The sequence below is a fragment of the Panonychus citri genome, unplaced genomic scaffold (assembly GCF_014898815.1).
Source record: "Panonychus citri isolate SS breed McGregor unplaced genomic scaffold, ASM1489881v1 Contig00090, whole genome shotgun sequence".
Taxonomy (NCBI): domain Eukaryota; kingdom Metazoa; phylum Arthropoda; class Arachnida; order Trombidiformes; family Tetranychidae; genus Panonychus; species Panonychus citri.
In genome coordinates this window covers 94296-122287 of record NW_026515495.1, presented here as the reverse complement: position 1 = coordinate 122287, position 27992 = coordinate 94296, and the positions used below count along the sequence as shown (strand labels likewise).

General features: G+C 30.4%; 5 protein-coding genes across 7 annotated transcripts; 1 reads left to right on the top strand and 4 right to left on the bottom strand.

Moving 5' to 3' along the window:
• The first annotated feature begins 76 nt into the window (after positions 1–76).
• LOC128387504 (26S proteasome non-ATPase regulatory subunit 12-like) lies at positions 77–2146 on the top strand. The gene is made up of 6 exons (XM_053346714.1): positions 77–320; positions 438–497; positions 649–885; positions 975–1652; positions 1724–1801; positions 1882–2146. Exons 1-6 carry the CDS (start codon positions 213–215, stop codon positions 2110–2112), a joined length of 1392 nt encoding a protein of 463 aa, XP_053202689.1. The 5' UTR covers positions 77–212; the 3' UTR covers positions 2113–2146.
• Positions 2133–4505, bottom strand: LOC128387503 (probable glutamate--tRNA ligase, mitochondrial). The gene is made up of 6 exons (XM_053346712.1): positions 4266–4505; positions 4077–4187; positions 3101–3961; positions 2934–3039; positions 2709–2869; positions 2133–2633 (listed from the first exon to the last, which is right to left on the bottom strand). The coding sequence occupies exons 1-6, from the start codon at positions 4401–4403 to the stop codon at positions 2526–2528; spliced, it is 1485 nt and encodes a 494-aa protein (XP_053202687.1). The 5' UTR covers positions 4404–4505; the 3' UTR covers positions 2133–2525.
• Positions 4506–5854: 1349 nt separating this feature from the next.
• LOC128387505 (uncharacterized) lies at positions 5855–8220 on the bottom strand. Its single transcript, XM_053346715.1, has 4 exons — positions 7672–8220; positions 7494–7607; positions 7033–7256; positions 5855–6957 (listed from the first exon to the last, which is right to left on the bottom strand). The coding sequence occupies exons 1-4, from the start codon at positions 7757–7759 to the stop codon at positions 6844–6846; spliced, it is 540 nt and encodes a 179-aa protein (XP_053202690.1). The 5' UTR covers positions 7760–8220; the 3' UTR covers positions 5855–6843.
• A 931-nt stretch (positions 8221–9151) lies between these two features.
• On the bottom strand, positions 9152–25077 carry LOC128387419 (metabotropic glutamate receptor 8-like). The gene is made up of 9 exons (XM_053346610.1): positions 24603–25077; positions 18088–18311; positions 17521–18025; positions 14008–14217; positions 13229–13492; positions 11894–12086; positions 10860–11817; positions 9827–9955; positions 9152–9735 (listed from the first exon to the last, which is right to left on the bottom strand). Exons 1-9 carry the CDS (start codon positions 25075–25077, stop codon positions 9490–9492), a joined length of 3204 nt encoding a protein of 1067 aa, XP_053202585.1. The 3' UTR covers positions 9152–9489.
• Positions 25078–25261: 184 nt separating this feature from the next.
• Positions 25262–27953, bottom strand: LOC128387420 (probable serine/threonine-protein kinase samkC). 3 transcript variants are annotated; one of them, XM_053346611.1, is made up of 3 exons: positions 27903–27953; positions 27694–27766; positions 25262–27537 (listed from the first exon to the last, which is right to left on the bottom strand). In XM_053346611.1, exon 3 carries the CDS (start codon positions 27499–27501, stop codon positions 25813–25815), a length of 1689 nt encoding a protein of 562 aa, XP_053202586.1. In that variant the 5' UTR covers positions 27502–27537; positions 27694–27766; positions 27903–27953; the 3' UTR covers positions 25262–25812. The 3 variants fall into 3 exon arrangements, with proteins under 3 accessions (XP_053202586.1, XP_053202587.1, XP_053202588.1); XM_053346612.1 differs by having other exon boundaries at positions 27694–27738; positions 27903–27921; XM_053346613.1 differs by lacking the exon at positions 27694–27766 and having other exon boundaries at positions 27903–27920.
• Between the last annotated feature and the right edge of the window lie 39 nt (positions 27954–27992).

Sequence of the window (27992 nt, the reverse complement as noted above, 5' to 3'; positions counted from 1 at the left end):
TCCAGTTGTTCTTTTTCTCTACACCAGATGGAGTTACTTTCGCTTCGAAAACGCGATTACTCTGCTGTTTTTTTTTCTTTTCTCAATCAAATTGTCGGTGAAAATTTCTCTTTGATTGTTTGGGTTATTAATTAAATTATCTTCTAATATTTTTTGGTAAATTTGATTGTTTTATTTATCTCTTTCGACTGTTCAACTTTACGTGAGTGAAAATGTCAAACGAAATCACTTTTACCGATACTGGTAAATTACTTAAGATGGAGGTTGATTATTCCTCTTCTTGTGATGAGAAAATTCCTGCCTGTAAAAAGGCTGCTCAGGTTAGTGGAGAAGAAAACGTTTTTCTTTTCTTTTATTATGTCTTGATTGAAATTCTTTTTTTTTGTTTTTTAATTTTATGTCTAATTGTTGATTGATTTTGTTTCTTTCATTTGTAGGAAGGTAAAATTGATTCTGCTTTGGAACAGCTTTTAGCTTTGGAGAAATTGACTAGAACGGTGAGTGATGTTTTTTTGCTTTATGGGTTTTCTCATCTGACAACCAGTTTTTCTTTTGGCTATATTTGTATTTGGCATTTTGCATTTTTCTCATTTAATATTCAATTGATTTATTTTGTTTTCTCTTCTCTTGTTTCATATGTGTATTTAGGGTGCTGATACTTTTTCTACTAGTCGAATTTTGGTTGCTATTGTAGACATTTGTTTCGATGCTAAAGACTATAAACTTCTCAATGATCATATTATTGTTCTCACTAAGAGAAGAGGTCAAATTAAAAAGGCTATCACTGACATGGTTCGAGAATGTTGTGAATTTGTTGATAAAATTACGGACAAGGAAGAAAAATTGAAATTAATTGATACCCTGAGATCTGTCACCGCTGGCAAGGTAAACAATTGTTGTTTATTATCCTATTTGCTTTACCTGTGGGTCTGTTGGATATTAACAGTTAACTTTTTTTTCTCTCTCTTTTCCAGATCTATGTTGAAGTTGAAAGAGCTAGATTAACTCATAAATTAGCCATCATGAGGGAAGAGGAAGGTAAAATTGAAGATGCTGCTAATATAATAGGAGATTTACAGATTGAAACATTTGGATCGATGGATAAACGGGAAAAGGTTGAACTTATCTTGGAACAAATGAGACTTTGTCTTGCTAAAAAGGATTTTATCAAAGCTCAAATTCTTTCCAAAAAGATTCATACCAAGTTTTTCTCCGATGAGAAAGTTCAAGACCTTAAGATGAAATATTACGAGTTAATGATTAAAATTGACCAACAAGAAGGAAACTATTTGAACATATGCAAACATTACCGAGCTGTTTTTGATACACCAATTGTCAAGCAAGACCCTCAAAAGAATCATGAAGTTTTAAAAAATATAGTCCTTTACATCGTCCTCTCACCATTTGACAATGAACAATCTGACCTTATCCACCGTATCAAGGTAGAAAAGGGTCTAGAAGAATTGCCCAATTACGGTGAAGTATTAAAATTTTTCACAACCACCGAGCTAATTAATTGGCGACTATTCATTCAAGGATTCGAAGACATTTTAAGATCAGGAACCGAAGGTTGTCCTGCAACCGATGTTTATGGATTCTCAGAACTTGGAAAGAAAAGATGGAAGGACCTTAAAAGTCGTGTTGTAGAACATGTAAGTTAACATTTATCAGTTAATCATTCTCACTTAACCATCAAATTTAATATCTTCTTTCAATACATTAGAATATTCGTATTATGGCCAAATATTACAAAAGAATTCGATTAAATCGTATGGCTGAACTTTTAGACCTTTCGATTGTGGTAAGTTTACAATTGATTATTGGAAAATTTTCCTTTCTATCAGTTAGTTTATTCTCATTTCTTTCTTTTTTTCTTTTCAGGAAACTGAAGAAATTCTCAGCAACTTGGTGTGTAATAAGACAATTTGGTCAAAAGTTGATCGTTTAGAGGGTATCGTTAATTTCGAGGCTCATAAAGATCCAAATGAAGTTCTAAATGATTGGTCACACAATATCAGTGCCTTGATGAACTTGGTCTGTAAGGCTGATCATTTAATCAACAAAGAGGAAATGATTCATCAACATTTGAATGTGTCCAAAATGGAAGCATAAAGAAAACTAATGGTTAATCAAAAATGAAAAAGAATTAATTGTTTAATAAGAATCATTTGAAATGTTTTAAAGATCAACATTTTCTATAAAACAAAAAAAATCTACAAAACTGTCAAGTTGTAACTAAGTTAACTTATTTACAAAATATAAACACAATCTAATCAGACAGTTTAAATTGATTGATTTAAAGTTTTTCCTTTCTCTTTGGTCAGTTAAATTGTCGACGAGAGCAAAAACTTGAATAGAAAAATTTTAAATCAATTTCTTCTCAGGCCTTTGTCATCTTCTATTAATAACTGAATATTTTTCTCGTCTTCCTGTTATACTTTTTCACCAACTTTTCATTCACTTTGATTAATTACAAGATGGAATCTATTTCCTATCAACTGTAATCCTAATTAATTGTGATTCTCTTATGTGCTCGCTAATTGTGACTTGGTATATTGGATTCCATTTCTAACTCTCCTGATGAACTCTTCTTTTCCCAGAATAAATAACATTTGTCCAACAGGTAAACCAATCTGTAAATAGAGAACAATTTAAATCAATCTAATATTTGTATTAATTGTCAACAGGAATGAAATTGAATTAGTTACCTCATGATTAACCAATGAGTATCTAAGAAACTTCATCACCAAACGATAATCAAATTTGTTTTCAGAGCAAAAAGTTTTCACGAATGACAATTTATCGATTCTTGATTCACTTGAATCCCATTCTTTGGCTATCAAATTAAGGACACTTTCAATTGATTTTTCTGTGAATGGAAAAAACAAATGATGATAATTAGATTATACTAATTGTCGATTAATTATATTCACCAATATCTCCTAAGGGAATAAATTGATCACAAGACCAAGAGGGTTGACATTCTGTCCAAACGAAACCAATTTCATCAGCAAATTCACCGAAATTAGAATAACGACCCTGTTGAAATAAGAATTTGATTAATTGGTTGATTGTTGATTCTTAATTGTTTTGAATTTACTTGACTTTCGGTGAACAGGAAGATGAGATGTTCATCAGTTTCATCATTGATCAATTCACTGGTGAATCTTTGTTTTAAATAATCTCGCAACGATGATAGAAATCCTTTCCTATCTTCTTCCAATTTAATCTTAATTGCTTGTCGATTAAAAGCTTTCAACTTGGAATGACTGATTTTACATCGAGCGCGATTAATTTTGGTCAGATCAAAATTTTCAACGATCTCTTCTAATGTTGACATTCGAGGTGATTTCGGTTCGTATCCACCAGCGCTTAGAATTAGGTAGTTGATTATTGTCTCCGGATAGAAACCACGAGATTTAAGGTTCATCACACCGAGATCTTGGTGCCGTTTACTCAGCTTTTTACCATCTTCGTTCAGAATTATCGGAATATGAGCAAATCTTGGTGGTTCCCATCCGAACGCTTTGTAGATCATCAAGTGTTTCGGTGTTGATAATAACCATTCTTCACCTCTTAGAACATGGGTCACATTCATACTATGATCGTCAATTACATTCGCTAAATGATAGGATGGAAAAGAATCACTTTTGATTATCACAAAATCACCTTCAGAATTTTTAAGGTCAAATGTTGTCTCATCAAAGATTAAATCGTCAACTGAGATAATCTGCTCTTCACAGCGAAATCGAACAGCATAACGAGCATTTGATGATAATTTCTCATCAACTTCTTTATCTGTTAAATGTCGACATCGATTATCATAACGAGGAATTGATCTGTTTTTAATGGCCTCTCTTCTTAGAAGGTCAAGTCGAGTTGTTGAACAAAAACACCGATAAGCCAATCCCTTGTCAAGTAATTCGTTTGCTTTCTCATTGTAGAGTTTAATCCTTGCTGACTAGACATAGAATAGAGATTAAGGGATAAGATAGAGATATAGACTATATATTAATATGATTAACTTAATTGATAGAGAACAATTTAATTCGGTAAATCAAACTTGAGAAAAGTACCTGAACATAATTGGGAACATCTTCTTGACTAAATGGTCCTTTGTCCGGTTTAATGCCAGCCCAATTTAAGACATTGATTATGTCTCCAATAGAAGAAGGTACAACTCGTTGCTTAAATCAAATTAATATCAGTTATAAATTGTAACAGTAACAAAAAAAAAGAGAAACAATTAAGTTAATTGTTCTCACCTGATCCGTATCTTCAATTCGTAGTAAAAATTGTCCATCATGTTTTCTTGCAAACAGATAATTGTACAAGGCTGTTCGTAGACCACCAAGATGAAGAAATCCTGTTGGACTGGGAGCAAATCGTACAGTTATCACCATAATCAAATTTAGAATCAAATTAAACTTAATTGACAACAATTAACAGTTAGAAAACAAATTTATCCCATCAACAGTTTTTTTTTGTTTACAAGAAAAAAGTGAAAACATGTTTTTCGGTTAGTTCTTAAAAAGATCAACAGATGTCACCACTGTTGAGAAAATACGAAAAAAAAACTTTTTTTTGAAAGAAAATAATTTAATTGTTGTTGATTAATGCTAATTAATTTGAAGTAAATAAAAAGTGAACAATTGTTGATATCACAATTGAAAGATTTTCAAGGCAGATGGAATGATGAAAATAATCAAACTATTCAATTACCAATTGAACTTTAATCATTTATTGAACATCAATGATTAACCTTTATATTAATTGTTTTGGTTAATTGTTGTCCTTGATATTTAATCAAATTAAACGGAAATAAAATCAATCCTTTATTTACTAAACAATCACTAATCATAAGAATTTACTGATTAACTGATGATGCTAATCAGATGATGATTAACATTGTTGATGAATGAACACTTGAAACAATTAAATGTGATTGTTAGTGACAAGTTTAATTACAATTAACCTTGAAATAATGTTTTGTCAATAAATTCAGGGTTAAAAGGGATAACCTCAAGTTCAATTAGAAATCAATTTTTTCCTCTAAACAATTAATAAACAATCAACCCTTCATGGTAGACAATATACATTATTATTCAAGATGTAAACAATTAAATGAACAATTAACAAAAAAAAAACAAAACAATAACAATTGAAACTTGTCTCGTGTTAATATCATAATACAAGATAATTTAAATTGTCAACGTTAATCATAATTTAAAATGACCGGATACAGTTAACTTTAATCACCAAGATCATGATTTAAATTACCTGTCAAGGTTAATGTGGTTAAATTAGACTGTTAAATGAAGGTTACAATTAATTGATTAGGTTGACGATTTGCTTGAAATGAGCTTTATTTTCATTTTTTCTTGCCATATGAACAATACAAAATCAGCAAGAATCACAATTATCTGGTTAACTTAACCATGATTATGAAATCAACTGATAATCATACAATTAATATGATTCAATATTTTGGCTATCAGAGTCATAACCATTAGAACCATAACCTTCATAACTAATTATAATACCGTTACGAGTTACCAAAACCATGATAATCATTATTTTCCATGTGAGAACCAGAATTCTGGTAGGATAGCGCGACATGAGCCCCATGAAGACGATGGTGAAAAGTAAAGAATTGAAATCCATGAGTGGTTCCAAGTCGATAGTATTGTTTTGAAAACGACCTTTTAAACTTTAATTGTTGAAACGATTACTTATTCGGACGGAGATTCAAATTACAATTCAATGATATCAGAATCAAGTTTTAAATTATTCATCTGAAAATAAAGAACTACTGATTAAATAATCATATGATATTTGTATAAGTTAATTGGGATCAGCTTTTTATTTTATTTTTATTGTATAATTAATACTGTGAAAGATTACATGGTTTTCAATGTTGATTAATAACAATTACAAGTTGCTAATCAATGTGCCCAGAGCTGATTAACAACTTAATTGTTGTCTTTCAATGGGATGTAAGGTTTGTGTGATCACAATTTATGAATCAAATTAACTTAACCTTGACTATAATCAGTTGATTGTCTCAATCACTATCAATCAGATCGTAACATGACAATACGATATGTTGACCATTTTAATTTAACTTTCATCATTTTTTAACCTTCCCAAATGGTAACAATTAGATTTGACTATGTAAATTGTGATATCATGATGATGTTTTTTTTATCTCGGTGGTTTAATTGATTGTTAGTTAATTGTTATTAATTGTTTTAGCTTAAAGTTGCCATGATAAATAGTAACAATTTTGATTTCAAAATTAAGAGAGAGAGAGAGAGAGAGGAAATTGTTATTGTAATGATTAAAAGTTAGAATGATTAAATCAATCATAATCATCTCAGATCCAAGAATGTAACAATTTAATTTAAATGGTTAATCATTGATGATCAATATAATATGTTAATTGTTAACAATCTAAGCTTGTTGGTTCACCTGAATCAATGTAAATAAATAGTAAATGAATTCACAATTGTCTTAATCACTTAAAATTGCAATCACTTGAGATTAAGTGAAAAAAACAACTTGTAGTGAATTGAAATTTGTCTTTTCTCTTGATTGTAACAATTAAATCATATTAATTGATCAGCAATTAGATTCAATCAATTGGTTGGGAACCAGTAATTGTATTGACGATTATGATGATGATTAGGATTATCGGCAAAATATTAATATGTTGTAATATTGACATAAGAAAGTCAAAGAACTCGTTGAGATTAGGTTAAGGCCAATAGTTGATTGTTGATTAAAAGTTTGTTAATTAAATTGATTCCAAACGTTAATTCTCACTGATTATCACCTTAATTGTCAAGCAAATTGCAAGGGAATCATAGCACAAACATAAACAGCTCCTTGATTGTGTTTCCATGATTTGGTTCCGTTAACTTTTTCCCTGATCACCAATCGTAAATCAAATGGCCCCTGTAAGTAAATAACAATTAGTGTTTCAATTTGAAAGTAAATTCAACAATTAACGATTATCGATCAGTAAATTACCTTAGCCGCTGCAACAGGAACAGCATAAGTAAATTGTGTGATGTATTGTAAATTACGTTTAATTGGGATCGTAATTACCGAGATTTTATCAGACAATCTAATTGTTTCTCGACTTGCATCAATTGGCTTGACCATCGGCAATTCAACGATACGTTTACCTTTGATTGAGGCAAATTTACCTGTAAGAATCCTCTCAATACCACGAGAAGAATCAAATTGAGGAGCTGAAACAATTAATTGCCAAACGAAAAGTTAATTATAGTAGTTAGTTAATTTCTACAAGAAATAGTTTGCAGATTATCATGAAGTAAAAAAAACTGATCAGTTGATCATTTAAACAAAATCTCGTTATGATTGGATTGTGAAAAAAAATCTCATTGATTTTAGTTGATTTTCTCGACTCACTGATTGTAATTAACTATTAGTCGATTGTTATTAGAAAAGTTAATTGTCATACTTACTGAATATAACGGATAAGGTTGTATTCTGACCTCTAAATAAAGGACATCGCTCCTTGTGGTCACAATCAGAGATGTTGATCTTAATATCTTTTGACATTGAACTACGTTCCTTGCCTGAATTGAACAATTAATTGAACGTAATCAATAAATTAACAGCAATTTAAGGTAATTAACTTACATAAATGGTAAGGTGATTTACCAGCCAACGAGAGTCCAAAAACCATGAAAAGGATTGTGATTGAAGTGTATTGACCAATGGTCGGCATAATGATTTAGTCTTCTTGTTGTTATTCAATTAGAATTGTAAATTAGTAACAATTATGATTTAGTTAATTATCCAGAAGATTTTGGCTGTAGGCAAATATTACCGATAATAGATGTTAATTTCATACAGTTGATTAAGATGACAATTTAAAAGATAAACAATTTAACTAATCACAACAATTAATATTGTAATTGGATTGAAATTGATTAATTGTTAATGGTTAATTTAACACAGAATTTAATTCAATAACAAAATAATAATAATAATATTATTATTAGATTTTTGGTAAAAGCAACAATTAAGGTAAACTTTGTTTTCTTATAACAATTATTAACTTTAATTTGGCTGTAATTAACTAATGATGTTACAATTGTGATAATTGTAATTGTAGTGAATGAAGATGATGGATAAACAATTTACTGATTTGATTTGATTGTAATAACCACTTTAACTTATCTGGTAAACTGGTTAGATACCCAATCCAATTATAAACATTAAGGAATCAAGGAGGAGGAGGGTTACAATTAACTAAATCATTTGGAGGTGGAGGATAAGGAGGTGGCCGTTAATTGTTGTCTATGGGATTGTTGCTTATCGTATAAGTAAACAGTTAATTGTAATAACAATTAATTAAAGTTGCCGTCATTGTTAACTATCCACTTTCACTCTAGATTAAAATGAATGATTGTATTTCCGGAGCTTTAATATGATCACCAAGATGAACATCAACAACAACAATTAAGCTCATTCTCATTTTGCTTGATGATTATTGGCTAATTGTGATCGTGATTGTTTCAATCAATAACCTTCTTCTTCCGTATGATTAGTAAATTAATCTTTCCGCATTATCCTAAATAATTAATCGTTAATAATCAATATGATTGGTAACCCACTCTCGGGATATTAAAACAATTAACACACAAAATACTGTGGTAATAATTGTTGTTGATTTAGTATTGATACTTAATTGCTTTCACTAAAACGTGATCAATTCAATGATCATCATCATGATTACTATTATGTTAGTAGTTGCTAATTTAGTGTGTTAATTGTTTTCATTTAGTATTGAAATTGTGGTTTAATTGAACTTTTTAATGTCTCAAAATTAAAGTTACGATTAATTTGATTGTCGTCATCATGATTAGGATATATTATATTTAATTTAATTTATACACTAATTTTATCATTTTATATATATAATTAACTTGATTTGCTCTTGAAATATATGTTTAACTTTTAATTACATGCTGATAATTAATAATTGATTAGTTAAAATGATTAATCTGATAATTAACGATGATGATGTTAATACTTTTTTGTTTTACAAGAAAAAGGAAATGACTTGTTCAGATTAGATTGTGATTAGTAAATTGTAATGAAAGTGGAAAAAAAGTTGATGACATTGATTGTTTATTAATTTTTTGAGCATTTAAATTGATTTTAGTTTTAAATTGTGGGGTAATAACAGTTAATTGTTTAAGAGAAAGTATAAAAACAACAATGATAACAGAGTTGGAGGAGGAAAACTGAGTAACAATTAAAATTGATGAGGTTAAATTGTGATTTGTTAACCAGATTTACATTTACAGATTTAAATTGTTGATAGTTAGAGATCGAGAGCTGATAGTTTAATTGTTGATGATGATGGTGACAATTAATGGAATGGATTTTGAAAGACTTAGTGATTTGCATTATGCAATCAAATTAATGGTTAATTGTTGATGATAACAATTAAATTGCGCTATTTTGCTCATCTTCAGGACTTGGTGATGTCCATTCACCATTGGTAGTTGATGTGGTCTTCAGGTCACCGGAAGAGGCTTCTGGTAAAACTATTGTAGGTGCTGATTGATGAGCCGAAATGGCCTGAGTAGCGGCAGCAATGGCCGCTGCACACCCACCGGAACTTGTAGGCCGAGCAAAACGAAGGGCATTCGAGGTTGAATTCGAGGTGAAAGTACCAACACCACCAGAAGCCTAAAGACAAAGGTAACAAAAAGTTTCAAAAAGTTTCAAAAGTTACAAAAGTTCAATGAAAAATTGATTCAGATTTTTTATCGATTCTCACCTGAACTCCGGTGTGTCGGGTGTTCTTATAAGGTTGAAAGAGACAAATGTAAAGCTTTGGTATAAAAAGGCATCCGATGTTAACTGCAGCACTGATTGATATGCATGTTGATAAACTAGCAAGTTGAATCTAGATAATAATCACCAATGAAAACAATTAAATCAAAAGTAATCACTTGTAATCACTTCAAGGTTAACAATCAATCTGATATTATCAAGATAAAACTTTCTGTTTGATTATAATAAAACTTTTGATAAACAAATTCAAATCAACCAACGACATTTGTTGTTATTGATGAATTAAAGTTTCAATTTAACTTTCATCATTTACTATTATTGTTGACTATTGAATCTGAGATTAGCTTTTGATTAGATATCGATACGTTAATTGGTTTTTGAATTAATATTACGATACAATTTTCTCAATTGATACAACAATTTAATCACTTTTCATATGAATCAATGAACTATTAGAATCTCATCTGAACAGAATTAAACTTTGCACACTCAGAGTAAAATACTCATACGATAAACTATCAAACCTTTTATTTACAGTTGATCAATTTTGATAACTTATCATGCTCATCATAATCTCAGGTCTTGAAATATTGGGAAAGTACCAAAAAAAATAAAAGGATGCGGAAAGATAATCTTTGCTTCTGGTTCATCATTCAGATTTCATTTATTCATTTTTTACAAGGATAAACTTGAAGGTTGTTGTTGTTGTTATTTATTTCACCCTGTGATCCTATCGATGCATGAACATATATGTAAGATTCACATGATTACTTGGAAAAAACAACAAATTGTTCAATCAGATGGTTCATCAGATAACATGATGCTCATGATGATCATGAATCTCATCTCATGTTAGAAATGCAAGCTTGCAGAAAATTTTACTCTCTCATTGAATTTGAGTAACATGTTATTTAGATTATTATAATATACAAACTTATTAGAATAAAATTTTTTGTTTCGATCAATTTTTTGTTTCTGTTCGAGATATTTATAGAATTGGGAAAGTTTGGATTTACCTTGAAATCGTTATTGGTCCCAAAATAGATCGGGATAAAAGCCAACCAGACGATGCAAGTGCTGTACATTGTGAAAACTATGTATTTGGCCTCGTTGAAGTTGTCGGGAATCTTTCGAGTCTTAAATGCGTACATTGTACATAAAAGGATGAGTAACATGTTGTAGATTAGTGAGATGGCCGTTGCAGTCGCTGAGATGCCACATTGAAGTACGGCAACAGTTCGTGAGCCCAATTTTTGTATCACCTCTTTAACGGAAGGTGGATCACGTATAAGCCAGGCCACAACGAAAACCAATTGAACGGAAACTAGACAAGTACAAATGATTACTTGAGACTTTGGTGAAGTGTAGGAAGGTCGTTTCAGTCCATTTTTAACGCCACGATTGAAAATTCGTGAGATTCGGTTAGTTTTGGTTAGAATTGCAGAATAACATATACAAAGGCCTAAACAAAGGCCAATTCTAACCACGGTACAGGTTAATAAAGTGGGTTTCGATAAAATGAGCAGGGAGACAATGTAACAAACCATTAAACCCAAAAGTAAAATATAACAAAGTTCACGGCCAGAGGCCATAATAACCGGCGTCTCATTAAACCTTATGAACGTCATAAAGGTAAATACAGTGGAAACGATCCCGAGAGACGCAAAAACGGCCGGAAGAATTGTCCAAGGTGAATTCCATCTCATGTATTCGAGTGGTAGTTTATGACAAGTTTCCTTGAATTCATCGGGTACATAACCAATCGGACAAGAGACACAATCAGTAAGATTGTAAATCTTTTCATTCTCGCCACAATATGAACAATGCCAACAACAGGGTTGACCCTCATGAACCTGACGGAATTGACCACGATCACAGTCCCGGGAACAAACTGAACTCGGTATTTCCGAGTAACTTTCATTTTGATTTAAACCAAAATTAGGCCAATCCAATTGACTTAAATTAAACACTAACCTGTTAAAATATGGAACATAAAAAATACCCAAACAATTAACCGGACAATCAACCAATATCCACAAAGTTAACTTACGTTACATCACTTTCCCAATTACCAATTCTAATGTAATCATATTCGGGTGGACTGTAATTTAAATTGGTCGAATTGTCAACAGATTGATTAACAGAAATTAAAGTTGATTCCTTAATTTTCTGATATTGAAAAATATCATATCGACCAGGAGCATCTCCATCCTTGTTAAATTTAACTGTCATACCTTGTAAACCTAATAGTTGATTGTAATCAATGAGAAAATTTGTGATCAGATTAATAAAGAAAACAATTAAGTGTTAATGAGCTATATTTCAAATTAATCAATTCTTTATAAATTATTTTCTTCATCTTCTTCTTGGTGTTGATAAAAGTATTATATTGGTCATCTTTACTTGACCAATGGTCGAAAGGAAAAGAAAAAGTTAATCAATTGATATTAAAGTTGATATAATGTATTAATAGTATTTCAAATGTTGATTAAATTAATCAACTGATTCACTTTGAACCTTAATTGTTACTTAGTTTTTCTTGATAAGAGCCACTTATCATCACCATCATTTTGCTATATCTCATAGAGACATAAACTTGACCATTGGATAGTTGGTCAGAAATATATTTTTCTCGAACATGATATTTGAAGAGGGAAGGGGGTGAGAAAAAGTTCTAATATATCTTTTAGTATTACATATTAATACTAATCAATCGCTGATAATCAGTAATATCTGTTTCTGTCATCTAAATTGTTGATTAACAATAAACCAGTTGAAGATGAATGGATAATGATGAATACTCTTGGTCAGAACAAAAAAAAAAGTAAACTTGACCAGAACTTTTTTTTTTGCATCCTTAGTATTATTTACATAGAGAAATATATATATTTTGTTGGATGTATACTATTACTGGTGATTGTTGGAAGGATGATAATCATGATAAATATGAAGATGATGAGGATGATGATCAGAATAATATAACATCTTGAATAACAATCAAATTTAACAGGGATAATAATAAGTAAATGATGAAAGATTAACTTCTTGACCTTCTCAAGTTTCTTGTTGACCAACATACAGGAAGAAGGGATGGAAAAGTAAAGTAATCGATTTACAAGATAATTATTTATTCACATTCACAAGGATTTTCTCATATTGTTATCATGAATTCATGGAGATGAGTAGTTATCAAGTTCACAAGTCCAAGATAAATATTATAATCGGACAATTGTATCATTAGTTTTATTTATCATATTGATTGAAACTTTTTTTTTTCATAACAATTATACTGTTGGATTATTTTACTGTTTGATTTGGGCTAAAAAAACACAATTATCATCGTGATTTGATTAGTGGGGATTAATCCTGATTCAGTTGAACTTACTAGGGAAAGAAACTTTTCTTATGTAGGATAAAAGTTCTTGTCCTTTGATGGGTTCACGTATACATGGGTTCGATGGTGACCAGAAATCGTGATTGTTGTTGTTGTTTTTGGTTAAATTTGAATCGAAATAAGTTTGATCAGTTTTGACCTTTGGACGGCATCGGTCAGCTAATAGATTATGAATCGCATGAGCCATGGCATAAACTGCATCAACAACGAACGGAACTAAACCTTCCTGTTCATATTTGACCAGAATTTCTTTACCTGGATATTATGGAGAGAGAATTTCGAAAAAAATTTATCACAATCTCATGTATATTAAGATTACTCATGAATTAGAATAAGTTGATAATCAGAATTTGGAATGAACCTCACGTGTTGATATACATATATACACACCGAGAATATGCAAGTACGTTTATGATCTCGAATTAGAAATAAGTTTACAACTGAATAAGTTCTGAGATTCATCATGTCCTCCAAAGAGAATGTAAGAAAAGAAAAACATTCACATGAAAAATAATCAGAACTTTTCCTTTTTCTGTAAATGGATTACATGAAGAGGAGTCTTACCACCCACATCCTCTGATTTCCTGGTTCAGTTATAATCTAATTGCCCGGAGGTAATTTCAAGTTTATCATTATTGTCGTTTACTTGATAATGATTCAGTTATCATGTTATTTTTACTGGTTTATATAATATGAATGTAACTTGATTAATATGAATATAAATGATAAACGATTGTGATTAAAGTTTTTTATACCAATATAATATTTACCTGTACACTTTTTTTGCCCCAATGATTTCAAGTTAATTGCTTCAGGGGATTTACCACCATTGGATGAAGTTGAATAGTCACTGGTGGTGGAAGTGGCTGAATCCATGGTGGGAGTTAAATAACAATTAAAGTGCTGCTCCCAGAAAGGTTTAAACCAAGGGTTCCGTTTATTGGTTAGTGGATTTAATTGTTTAAAATATTGATCAAAATCTGAAAGGAAAATAACAACAGTAATTACAATCTGATTATCGGATGAATTTCATCATGAATCAGAATCTTTGTAAACAGAGATAGTTACTCTTTATTAAGATAACTTTTCAATTCTCCCGATGAAATATAATTAATATCAGCATCAAGGGAAACATGATTATCATATCAATGTCATGATAAGACAAAGAAGTGAGAAAAAAATTATCATGATAATAACAAGAATATCAAGATAATAACTAAAGAATTGAGAATTTGTTTTCAGAACTTTTTGTTTTTTTTCTAATAACATGAATAGACAATTTTAACTTTTTAATTGTCGCAATTAGATGGTAATTAAAACTATCACTCACACTCAGTATTGATGATTATATTGTAAAATAGTTGATCAAATGATAATTAGGATCGATCGTTGAAATTTTCTGATTGAAATAAATAAAAACAAAAACGATGAACCATTTTAATAATAAAAGATTCGAGGGCAACAATTGACTGATTGTTACGCTATTCATTGATAACAATTACCAAGTTACCTTAATGATAAACAATTAACAATTGATAATAAACTTGAGATTGACCTGATAATCAGAATAATGAATAGTTCAACAATCTAAGCGAAAAAAAGGAAAGATTAAATTGTTCTGTTTCACTTGCATGGTAATCTGATTCCAATTCTGATTCCATGTTATCAGAACTTTTTTTTTTCTTTACCTTCCATTATTATTATTATATTCTCATCCTATTAATTCATCCAACGGGATAGAGCTCAAAGTCTTATTATTAGTCAAAAATGCTGACAAAGATACTCTTCACTTTCTCTCTCTCTCTCACTCTCTCATCTTTATCATCATCAGCATCATCTTCATCTTCATCCTTTTCATTTTTTTCTTCCTCATCTTTCATGAAACCTTTTAGGTGCATTGTGTAATAATCATCATTGTTATCATCAGATTAACTAAGAGTGGGTGGGAAGAGGTAAAATTATTAATACAATGATGATGATGAAGATGATAATGATGATAATAAAGGATGAACAGGGTGAGTGAAGGTGAAAGTAGATTCATGGAAACCATATAAACCTTAATATCTTTAAGTTATAACTTTTTTTTCATGATAACTAAATTTGATGCATCAATGAAACTCAGTAATAGCTTAAAGAGTAGTCTTAAATTGTGATTAGTTAATCATCAACCTTTTTTCTGACAATTTCAGGTTATATGTACACAAATATATACCTGAACAATTTATAAATAACTATATACAATAATCAGATTTTGATTAATAAGAAGGTAAATTTAATCAGCTGTTATGATAATATAAAATTAACATTTTCATACGAGTTAATTGTTCAGGATGATTAAAAACTTTATCATTCTTTATGTTTTCTGTACATAAAATATTATTATGAAAATTTCCACTGAAATCTAATAATCAGTAATTAACTTTGATTTTATTGGTCAGTTAATTAGTTGTAATTCTGTATATTTGGTCATCGTTTTTTTTATTACTTGACCAATGGAGTTTTTTTTCATTCTTATTATATAATATTTTGATTCTATTATTATCTTATCATCATCAGAGTTATTTCATCTTGTATTCAGCATTCATGTTATCATTTCCTTCCGATTTCCTTAGTATCATCATCATCATCATCGACTTGATCAACATCATCTCCTGATTGTTTATCATGAACCTTTTTACCTCCTCCAAGTGAGATTAACTTTTATTTGAATGGATAAGATGAAGACAAGAAATGAAATATAATGAGGTTCATGATGATGATCATCATCATGTTCATCATAATCAAAAAGGAATAGACAATTTGTAATATTTGTCTCCATAGAACTGGTCAATTCTTATGTTTGTTACCTTAATCAAATTGAACTTATCTCAATAACTTGGAATCTTATTCAAGAAGTAAGCTCAGAATTCACCATGATGATAGTTGAAGCTATCAAAAGCAATTTACTATCAACAATCAACTCAATTATATAACAACAAGAAGTAAAAATCGAGAAAAAAATATCTACTCAATCCAATATTAACTCCAATTCTAATTATCATCATGATGATCATCTTCGTCTTCCTCATGAAACTTATTTCCTGGAATCAATTTCCTCTCCATAAAGAAATAAACGAGAAAAAAAACTTATACAAAGTATTTAGAACTTTTTTCTCGTTCTTGTCTCGAATACTTTAACTGATGAATTATTATTAATAATGATGATTTTGAGTGTTTCTTGATACTTCATGTTGGAATTGTTGTTGCTGTTGATCATCATCATCATCATGTTGATGATTCAATGGATTTTGAAATTTTCTTTCCTCATCTATTATCAATATTTGCGGCAAAGTTTGTGTCACCATTGCCTCGGGTAATTTTTACCTTTACAGTTTCTTAACATCAATTCAAACGGTAAACAATAAATTGATCAATGTCATGATCATTATTAGTTTTCATTATTATTGATTGAGTATTGATGACAGTTTCATATATTTGTGTGTGTGTTTTAAATTTAAAAGGGATGATGATGATCATCATCATGGAGGATGATGATGATAAACTGTTTCTATTTCTTTCTTTTCTCATATTTGTTTGGTCGAAAAGTTTTTCTGTCCTACTATCATATATTAGAACTCTTCGAATTTGTTTTTTTATTAAAGTTTCGAGTTTTTTTTCGTTCTCGTTTTTCAGTTTTTCTTTTTTTATTTCCTCTTATTTCTGCCTCAGAATTTAATATGATAATAAAGATGAAGATAAGTCTATGGATGATGAGCAGAAATGAAAAGTAACATAGAGAGAGAGATTGAAGATTTAATCGAATAGAACTTTTATATCAGAATTTTTAATCAATCGAATATTTCTATTTGTTGAGTTCGAAAATGATGATGATGATGATGACCATCGTCTGAGACTATGAGATGATGATAAAAGAATAAAAAATTCTTTCATCATTTATCTTTTTCTTTCTCTCTCTCTCTCATTTTGTGTTACATTCATTCAGTGATTGGAAATTAAACAAGAAGGAAACGAAAGTTCAATTGACTTGAAGAACTTTTTCAAGAACATCGAATATCAATTGAATATCTCTCTTACTCTTTTCATTTCGATATAAGAAAAGTTGACACATCGAATAAAGAATAAGAATTATATTTCTCTCACTCAATCAGACATAAATTCGAATTTAACAATTTAATCTCAACTAAATTCAGTTATAGGAGGAAAAATGAGTAATTAGGAAAACGATTTTTCATTTCAGAAAAAAAGAAATGAAAAACAATAAGAGAACAAATTAGTTTTTCTACCTGGTAACGAGTTTCTTTTCGGTAATATTGTAATCGCTCCGACTGCCGAATCTTCTTGACCTTTAACTGGATACAATTTACGGCCCCAAGAGTCACTTCCAAGCCAAGCAAAGTGGCCCACTTTTCCGGTCACTTGGGAAGCATTTAGTAACTTTCGACAGTTATCCTCATCGACAAAAAGTACTACACCTCGAGCATTTGATTTGGTATAAAGTTTATTAATTATTCTAATAAAATCTTCGGGTTTAGCATTCCGTCCAATTTTCACGCCTTCAGCGATACAAATTTTCTCTTTCGCGGCAAGATATTTAAAATATTCTATCCCACGTTCACCATATTCACCCTCTTCCGCAATGGTGGACACATAAGTCCATTTGAACAGTTTCACGATGTCCACCATCACCTGAGCCTGGAAACTATCGGGAGGAACAACTCGAGAAAAGAAACCAAATCGACTCTTATCACTTAACTCGACACTTGTTGAAGCATAACTAATCTGAGGAATCTAATTTCGATACAATTGATTAAGATTAATTAAGATAAATCCATCATCAATCTAAAACTTACCTGGAAAAGACGTAAAATATTTGCTACCATAACCGATACTGAGCTTGATGCCGCTCCGATAACACCAACAACAGGATCGGAGGCCAAAAGATGAGGTGATGAACCATCATCACATTGATAATCATCGAGTGTATGATCAACCGTAGTTAATGATGATTTAACAAACTCCATTGTCTGTTCTAAGGCATAAGTATCTCGTGAACAGGTATCTAAAATGTGAACACCTACACAATTAGAAACAATCAGTTAATCATCTTGAAAACGAAAAAAAAACGCGGCAAAAGTTTAGTCATTCAAATTTTGCGAAAAATTTTCTTTCATCTTTTTTTTTTGCTTTGACAAAACTGTGAAAATTGGTTTGCTTTTTAATCATAATAATCATCGAGGTAAATATTATATAATAAGGGGATTGCAATGAGAAAAAAATTAAGCTTAAATCAACAATCAAATTCAAATAAATTAAAATGGAAAAAGCAATTAAATCAGTTGGAGTAAACAATTTAAATGATTAACCCAGTTAAAGCTATTGAACTTGTCAAATTGGTTGAATGAAAAGGACAAAATTGTCACATCAAATTGGTAATAATTAACATCTCAATCTAACCATGATTAACATTAATATCTATGCGCATACCCTGTATGATTCATATGAATATATTAATTTTCTGTTCACAATTTGAATGATGAAAGATAATCATCTTCAGGGTGATGACGATGGTGGTGATGGTGGTGAAAAAAAGTTCTTGAAATGTTCAAAAGTTGAGATGGTAACGAGAAAAAAATAATATACTCGACACATAAATTCAGGTAAATTTTAAGGTAAAAATGATGAAGACAAAGGTTTTTTTTAATCTTGATGATAATTCATGATGATGATGATAAGATGATAACTTTTACTGTCAACAAGGATGATTATTTGTGTTAAATGTTGTCCAATTTACTTTTATCATTGTTATTTGATTAAAAAAAAGTTCAGTCTCTGCCTTATAAACCTGAACACAGAATTGTAATCATAAATTCTGACAGTTTTATCAACATCTATTATCATGTTATCTCTCATGTTGACTGAACTATTATCATGATTATCGTGATGGAAAAACAAATAATCACTTTTAGTTTGTCTTGGGAATCTTTTTTTTTCTCATTCTTCTCGAATAGCGAGAGAGAGAAAAAAAAAGTTCTAATTGAATTGAGTTCGACAACTCAGCTTGCAATCGGAAATATGATTTTTTTCTCGGTGAAATTGACTGATGAAATTCAGGGAAGGTGGGGATAATATACCAATGGAATCAGAATTTTGTTATTTGTTATCAATTTTTGATTGAATTATGATGAGGGGAAGAAAAATTTTCATTCTCTTCTCTTTCCTTACAATTCTGTATATTCTTTCATGATGATAGAAAAGTTCTGAGTAAAAATAGAAGTAGAAACTTTTTTTTTCTCTTTCTTTCTATTCCTATTCTTTCACCTCCACCTATCACATGTGTATAATATCATGAAAATATTGCTGAGTCTGAATTAATATCAAATACTAATACCCTCTCTTTTTTTTGTTATTGTTATTTTTATATCAATATGATGATTAAAATGATCACCATTGATTATTATGATAATAGATTCACAATTAGGATCTGAATGGCAAAGGTTATCACATTGATTGAGTTTCTCATCATGATTATCATTCAAATTTAAGTCTAAAAGATTATTCAGATTCTCAACTAATCTTTATCATGACAATACTTATCATGCTAAAGAGATTTCATATTTCATAGATATGGAGAACTGAATATTTGATTCTGGAATGGAAAAAGTTATCTTTATAATGATAATAATTGGGAGTGGAAAGTTTCATTTAATATATAAAATATTATCTTCAACATGTTAAAATCTTTTATCAATTATCATGGTGAAAATTTTTCACACTAATATCATGATCCTTTTTACCTGTAATCATCTGATTGTCTGATTCATTTATCATTTCAGTTAATGATTATGATGAGTTTACTAATAGACTTTTCTGTTAAAAAAAAGTGTTCGAGATCAATAAAATCTTATCCACCTTTACCTTTTTCCTTATTCTTATTCTTCATCCTCATGTTCATATCTATTTTTCAGAACTTTCTCCATTTTCTCTCTCTCTCTCTCTCGGCTCAACTCCCATGCTCTTCATCTTCCTGATCACTCCAGGAAATAATCTCAGAGTATATTGCTCCAAGTTATCATTTCTTTCAATCAGGTAAACTTTATTTTCCACCATCACCAGGTATTAAAGACTCAATGATCCTGTGGTTTTCCAGGTCCACTCTCTTGCTATCTCTCTATTTATCTTCCTCTCTCTCATCAGTCTAAATTCAGTCTCTCTTTTCAATATTTATCTCCTCTCTCTATATATATATTCCCATGTTACCAGTACTCACCATAAATCATCAACCATGAAATTGATTGGTCCCCATCAGGCAACAATAACAAACTATTACACTGATAATAATACAAACTGATTTATATTTTGTTTCTCATCTTCTCATTTCAACCTCAATTTTATAATCTTAATCTCTTAGACAATATTGAACTTATATCATAAGTTTCAAGACAAAGTTTCATCATCATGTTTATCATATCAACTCACATATATATGTAATATTATATTTGTTTGGCTCATTAAGTTTCTGTTTAAATAGAGAGAAATTCAATTGTCTAAATTTAAACAATTGAATTTCATTGAATTTCAGTACAAATTCATATTAATATTAGTTTAATCTTACTACTGAATATAATTACATTCAATGAACTATTCAGTTCTGATCATGTTGTAGTTGAACTTGTTGAAGTTTTTGTATTTTTTTTTCATTCCCAATCAACTTATTCACATACAATTTACATAATTTGTTGATGATACATTTATGATAATAACAACAAATGAATGTGTTAATTGTAAACACTGAACATTTTGATTATTTTATCATCAATTGTTTATAAACAGCTGAATTAATCATCAGTTGATGCTAATTAAGTTAATCACATTTCAATGAACTGTTCATTTTGTATTAGTTTAAATATTAGTTTTTACTTTGAGCTGAAAGCAAATTGAGATGATACTTAACCATTAATTGAGTAATATGTTTAGTTGAAGATGAGGATGAGGATAAACTGGGTTACCCTTTTGTTTTAATCAATTCACTTTAGTAACTCAATTGATTTAATATTATTTCCATTGTTTATGACACATACAATATGATACAATATGAAACTAATTTACATTTAATCACATTTGAACCATTTAAGTTTGATTAAATCAGTTAATCGGGTTTATTATTATTAATTCTGGACTCTCTCATTAGTAGTTGCATATTTAAGTGTATTGAACAGTTGACTTAATTTATAATCACTTGAAATACAATCAATTGATTGTTGACAATTTTAAGTAATCTATCAATTTGATATAACCATTATTTCAATCATCATTAATAGTTTGGTGAATATCTCAAGTCCAGAACTGTCGAAATGGGAATTGAAATGAAAAGTTGATGAAACTTTTTGAAACGAAGTTCGTTGAAAAGATTCAATTGTTTGAATACAAAAATGACAGAATTAGAATCGTTTCTGATTTAATTGTCTTCGATATCGTTGATTGTTTCATATTACAATTAGAATCCTCATCACTTTGACTCTATCTTGTTTGAAAACTTTCGCTTACCTGAATCACTAATGTATTAGATTGGAAAAAGTTATTAATTGATTGATGAACATTATTAGCATATGATTAACTAACATAATTACTTTGCTAACTGACAATCAAAGACAATTAATCAACTCATTGTATATAATTATTATCATTATATTACAAAAAGCAAGAGACAATTTTTAATCCGCAACAATCAACTAACATGATTAATTCATTATTCTTGATTAGTGATTATAATATATTCACTGATTTCACCTTCTAATCAAGCTTTTTTTTTTGATTGTTTTTCAATTAGCATAAACCTTCAAATGAGACATCTTAATTGTAATCAGTAACTTAAATTCATTCAATCATGAAATTAATGTTATATCATATTCATTGGAAACATTGACTTACATAATGATGAAAATGTAATTGAGTTGTAAATTTGGAACAATCAAAAATGATAAATAATAGAAAATGTTGTTAATTGTTAATGAACCAATTTAAGTAAACAGTTACCACAATGATTTACACTGAAAGGCGATTTGAATCAATTGTTTGCCAACAATCAATCAACTGAATACAAATAGAAGTTAATTTACTAATGAGAAAATACAATCCAAACTGAATAATAATCACAAGTGTAAAAATTGCCTCTCATGGTCAATATTGATTCATTAGCACACTGGACATTAAACTCTGTTTCAAATTTGATTGTAAATCAGTGAATTAGCAGAATTGATTATCTTGTTTATTTGGAAGCTGAATTATATCATGAGAAAAAATTGAAATCCAATGATAATAAAAACATGTTGCTCATCATTGATGTTGATGATATTCAAATTCCCCTGAGGCTATTGAAATGTGTTGACATTTCATATTATTATTACAAAATTGGTGTGAATATCATGTTTCAATTACTTTTAAATGATTTCTCAATCGTTTCTATCATCATGATTATGTAATCAAGTGAATTAATCAACCACTAATACAATTTTCGGACTGATAATCAATAAATTGTCTGCAATTTAATTGACTAAAATTAGGTGAATAGCTCAATGATACAATTAAAGAATATGAATGGAAAATTTTGATATTAGAATCAGAATTTAATGTGAAAAAATTGGAAAAAGATTCAGAATCAAGATGAATTATTGTCTAAATAGGAAATTGAAGATTGTCTCTCTTGAAAAGTTACATTGAAATGATGCGGATGATGAAAATGATGAAGATGAGGATGAAGATGATAACAAGTAGTTTTTGTAAGAGTTAGAAAAGAATGAGAAAGATAAGAAAAAAAAAAGATGAGGAATTGTAGAGATACACAAGAAAGAGAAAAACAAAACCCAAGTTCGAGGAAAAGTTCTGAACTTTTTTTTTTCGTCTTCAATCTAATATAATGGCTTCTCGATCAAGTGAACTGGAAATTCAATTTTGTGATCAAACTGTGAGAGTAGTTGAAGTTACTGAGTAACAGAATTAAAAAGTCAAAGGATGATAAGGATAAGGTAGAAGGTGGGAAGTGGGAAGTGGAAGTGGAAGGATGAAGATGAAATTGTTACCTGGATTTTTCTATGTTTTTTTACATCTTCATCTTCCCTCTTCATGATCATCATATTATCATTTCAATCAAATTGATTGTCCGCAAACTTGAAGATTGTAACATTTATCCAAATTGAATCATCATTGTGATCATTTCAACAAATACAAAGACACACAGGTAAATATTGTCACTGAATCAAATTCAATTCCAAATGATTCACTATTCATGGCGAACATTGTTTAGAGAATATTTCATTAGAACTTATCGTTTTTTTTTCTTGTCATTTGATTCCATTTCTACTTCTCTGTGGTTTCTCAAGTTTATCATGGAATCAGAAACTCATTATGTTCGAATTTGATAGATTATTTTGGTTAACATGATGATTTCTGATTCTTTTGGTGATGTATCATTGATAATTTTCATCTCTCAACGAATGTCCACTTTGAGAACTGAAGGGAAAAAAAGTAACTTTTCCTTGTTCGAGGTTGAATTTTTGACAGGAAATTCGAGAATTGGAAAAAATATTCTATTATTCGATAAAAGGTCAGTATGAAAAATATCAATGAAATGATTCCAGAACAAGGAATAGCTCTTAATATAACTTATGTGTATTTTATTTTTCGAAGAAAAAATTTTCCAAACTTTTTCCTTCCATCACTCTATATGTAATTCTGATGGTATAATAGAAGCGATTTTCTCAATAAGAGATTGTTAATCATTTCATTTGATTGTTGAGATTTAATAAAATGCTAATCACTTGGAGATTAATTTTCTATCAATCGATGGATAAGAATTGAAGATGATTCTTTTTGGAAGATAAGTATTATAACAAACATTTCGAGAATCAACTTAATTATGATAAGATAGAAATTGAGTCAATATAACAAAGTTATTTGAAGGAATGAAAAGTTCTGTGAAGATGAAGAGAAACTTTCAAACCCAAGAATATAAATATTATTTGATATTCTCGATTCTGTTCATCTTGAGAATTTTTATCGAAAAAAAAATCTTCAACATTATTTTCCCTTCTTTTTGTTTATCGGGAAAATCTGAAATTCTAAGTTCTAAACGAAACAAGAAGATAATTCAATGTTATTCTTATCGAGAACAAAATGTCGTGATATCCTAACATAAAGTTCAAGTTCGTTACTTTTATCGATAAATGTTATCGAAATAAAATAATATCGAAAAGGTCAAAAGTACCAAATCGTAACAATTTTCCGAATTGAATTCTATTATTTGAAAGCAATTGAATCGCTGATTGACTATTGAGAAAAAAACTTCGGGTAATTAATCAATTATATTTACCTAAAGTTAAATTAGGTAATAATTTATCGTCCCCGTTGATCATGTCGACGGCAAACAACATGGCCTCCATCCTTTGGATACCTTTGCCCTCCTTGATTGACCCACAGAGATGCTGCTCATCTCCTGAGTCGTGCATAGGAAATAAACCGCCGATATTAATGTCCCCATGAAACTTGACCATTTCCTGTTTACTGGATGACCGGTAAGGTGAGTTTCGATAGGCGACACCCATTTGAATGGTGTAATTATTGTTTTCTTTAATTGTCCGGTCAGAATTAAATCCGATGAACGATCGGCGAGGTCGATTGTTGTAAACATAATCGTAACAAGTATAATTACCAATGGTCAATGGTTTTGTGTATTCGTAGTAATTTAAATTATCATTAATCTCTTCATTTTCCTTAATTGTTGTGTTAACATCACATGAGATCAGAACAATTAACGATAATATGTAGCAAAGATACAAATTTGACATCTTCAAAATGTACACAATTTAAATCACTTTACTTTGGTAGATATACTTTGGTTACAATTAATTTTAATTGTTTCTGATGTTAAATTTTGTTGATTGTTAGTATTTAAGTTAATAACATTTGATTAGTTTGGGTTTTTTTGAGGGGTTAAATTTGCAGAAACAAAAAAAAACGAGACAATTAGTTATGTTGACGGGTTAATTTAATTGTTTGTATTGTTGTTGGTGGTGGTGTTGTTAATCTTTATGATATTGTGAAGTTAATTAAATTGGCTCAATATTATCAGAATTAATCTGATTAACTATTGATTGAATCAAATTTAATACAATTAATGAGGAAAACGAGAAGACGGAAATGAAAGGGAAATAAACAAGATAAAAAAAAGGATTAACCAAATGGATAAGGATAATCAAGTGTTGGAAACTGGATTTAAGTTACACTTAGATCGCAAAAGGGATTTGTAAGTTAATTTTGTGTGCGATCAATCAAAATTGATAATGTTGATTCAATAATGAACTGATGAACAGTATCAACAATTTACTTTGATAATAATAATTGTTTGCAAGATTGTGATTACGATGATGAGCTGATGAAGATGTTAATTGTTGACTAGTTTGACTTGTTCATGTGTTTACATCATTTTACCAACTGATGGTCTTTTCTCATTCTGATCATGTTATTGGAGAGAGAAAGAGAGAGAGAGAGAAAAGTTTTTCTCTCCTTTTGCCTGTACAATCTCATTGTAACTTGCTCACTTTCACTTTATCACATGTACATTGTGGATTATAGCAGAAATGATGAATCGAAGGGAATTGATAAGGTTGAACAAAATTCTGTGGCCATTGACTGTTAGTGTGAGATTGAGCTAATCCTTGGTGTTGTACTTGAGACTGATGAGCTTGTGGGGGTGAAAAATGAGCCGTTTGAGGTTTTTGTTGATGAGCTGCAGTTATTTTGTGTTGGTGAGCTTGTTGGGGTTGAGGGTGAGACATGTGAGAAGAGTGAGATGAATGAGAGTGATGAGGAGCGTGGGAGAAAAGAGACAGCGGTGTGCCCAATGGGGGAGCCAATGGAGGAGCCAATGGAGGAGCCAATGGTGGTACCAGTGGAGGTGCTAGCGGCAGTGGCGGTGGTGGTGAGGTTAGTTGAGCTGGTTTACGAGTTGATTGCTGTTTAGGTGGCTGTGGTGGTGCTGGTTGAGCCGATTTTGGGGTGGATAGTGCTACTGGAGATTGTGAGTGTCGCGATGTTTGTGGAGCTTGGGATCGTGATGATTGGGATTTTTGTGGTTGTGGTTGTTGTGGTTGAGCTGATTTTTGGGAAGGTTGGGTTACTTGGGATTGAGAGTGTCGTGGTGTTTGGGGTTGTTGTGGGGCCGGTTGCGGTTTTGGTGCTTGTGGTTGGGGTTGTTGGGGCTGTGGTTGTGAAGATTTTTGGGTAGGCTGCATGACGGGAGATTGTGAGTGTCTTTGAGTTTGAGGAAGTTGGGTTCGTGTTGATTGAGGTTTTTGCGATTGCGGTTGTGATTGTGAAGTTGGTTGAGCTGATTTTTGGGTGGATAGTGCTACTGGAGAGTGTGAGTGTCGTTGTGTCTGTGGAACTTGGGTTCGCGGCGATTGTGATTTTGGTGGCTGAGGTGGTGTTGATTGTTGTTTTTGTGGTTGTTGTGAAGACGGTTGAGCTGATTTTTGGTTAGTTTGTGTAACAGGGGACTGTGAGTGTCTTGGTACTTGTGGAGCTTGGGTTCGGGATGTTTGCGTTTTTTGTGGCGGTGGTTGTTGTGGTTGGGCTGATTTTTGGGTTGGCTGGGTGACAGGGGATTGTGAGTGTCGAGGTGTTTGTGGAACTGGATTTCTCGCCGATTGCATTTTTTGAGATGTTTGGTGAGTTGTTTTCCGTACTGGTTGAGATTGAAGCTGTTTTTGTATTGGCTTAGCAAATTCCTTATTTTCAGATGTTGGCTTGAATTCAAGTTGACCCATGTTGATGTAAAAACCTCCATACTGAGTAGTAATTGTGGACGGTATGAGTTCATCATAAGCTTCTCCATTATCAATAAAAGGATCAGTTTCATCATAACCCATGCCTTTATCGATGAAATCTTCAATGACATTATATTTACTTTTCTTGGGACCATATTTATTGTTGAATTTTTCGGCTAAAGCCTTAAGTTTAGCATCATCATCAGACCCCAAAGAATCATCGAATTTATCACCATCTTTACCATTTGCTGTATCAACTAATTCAGGGTATGAATATTCAGGAAAATATTCCGATGTTGAAGTTGGAAGTTTAATTTCCAAACGGATAGTCTTTTGGTTCTCATCGTTTTTTTTAGTTTTCTTTGAGGCAAAAGGTCCGATACCTGGAATATCGGGCCCAATCGAAGAGGAAGATGTAAGAGTCGATAATGTGCCTCTTTTCATCTTGACAGTAAGAAGAAAACAAAACAACAAGAGACACTAAATTAAAGAAGAAGAAATAAAATTAACAAAAAAAAACCAAAACAATTACAAATGTCATATGTTTATGATATTCTGTATTTTCAATCAACCCCATCAGCGAGTGCGGTTCATTTAAAGTAGTGGGAGATTTAAAAGAGAAGAAAACAAACTTACATTTAGTCACAAGAACAATCAGTAATTAACCAATAATAATATTTTCTACAATCAAACAATTAAACAATTAATTCTACAAGTAGAATAGAAATTAATAGAAATATTAACAATTCTCCAAATGAAAATACAAAAAAATCAAATTCTCGTCAAGATCAAAACAGCAACAAGGGTTAGTTGAATTACGTTTTTAGAATAACAAAACTACTCACAAATTTCCACAATTAACAAGTAACCAACAAGTTGATTTTCCTTTGGAAAAAATTTTAGAAAATTAATTAGCTTAATTATCTCTATTAAAA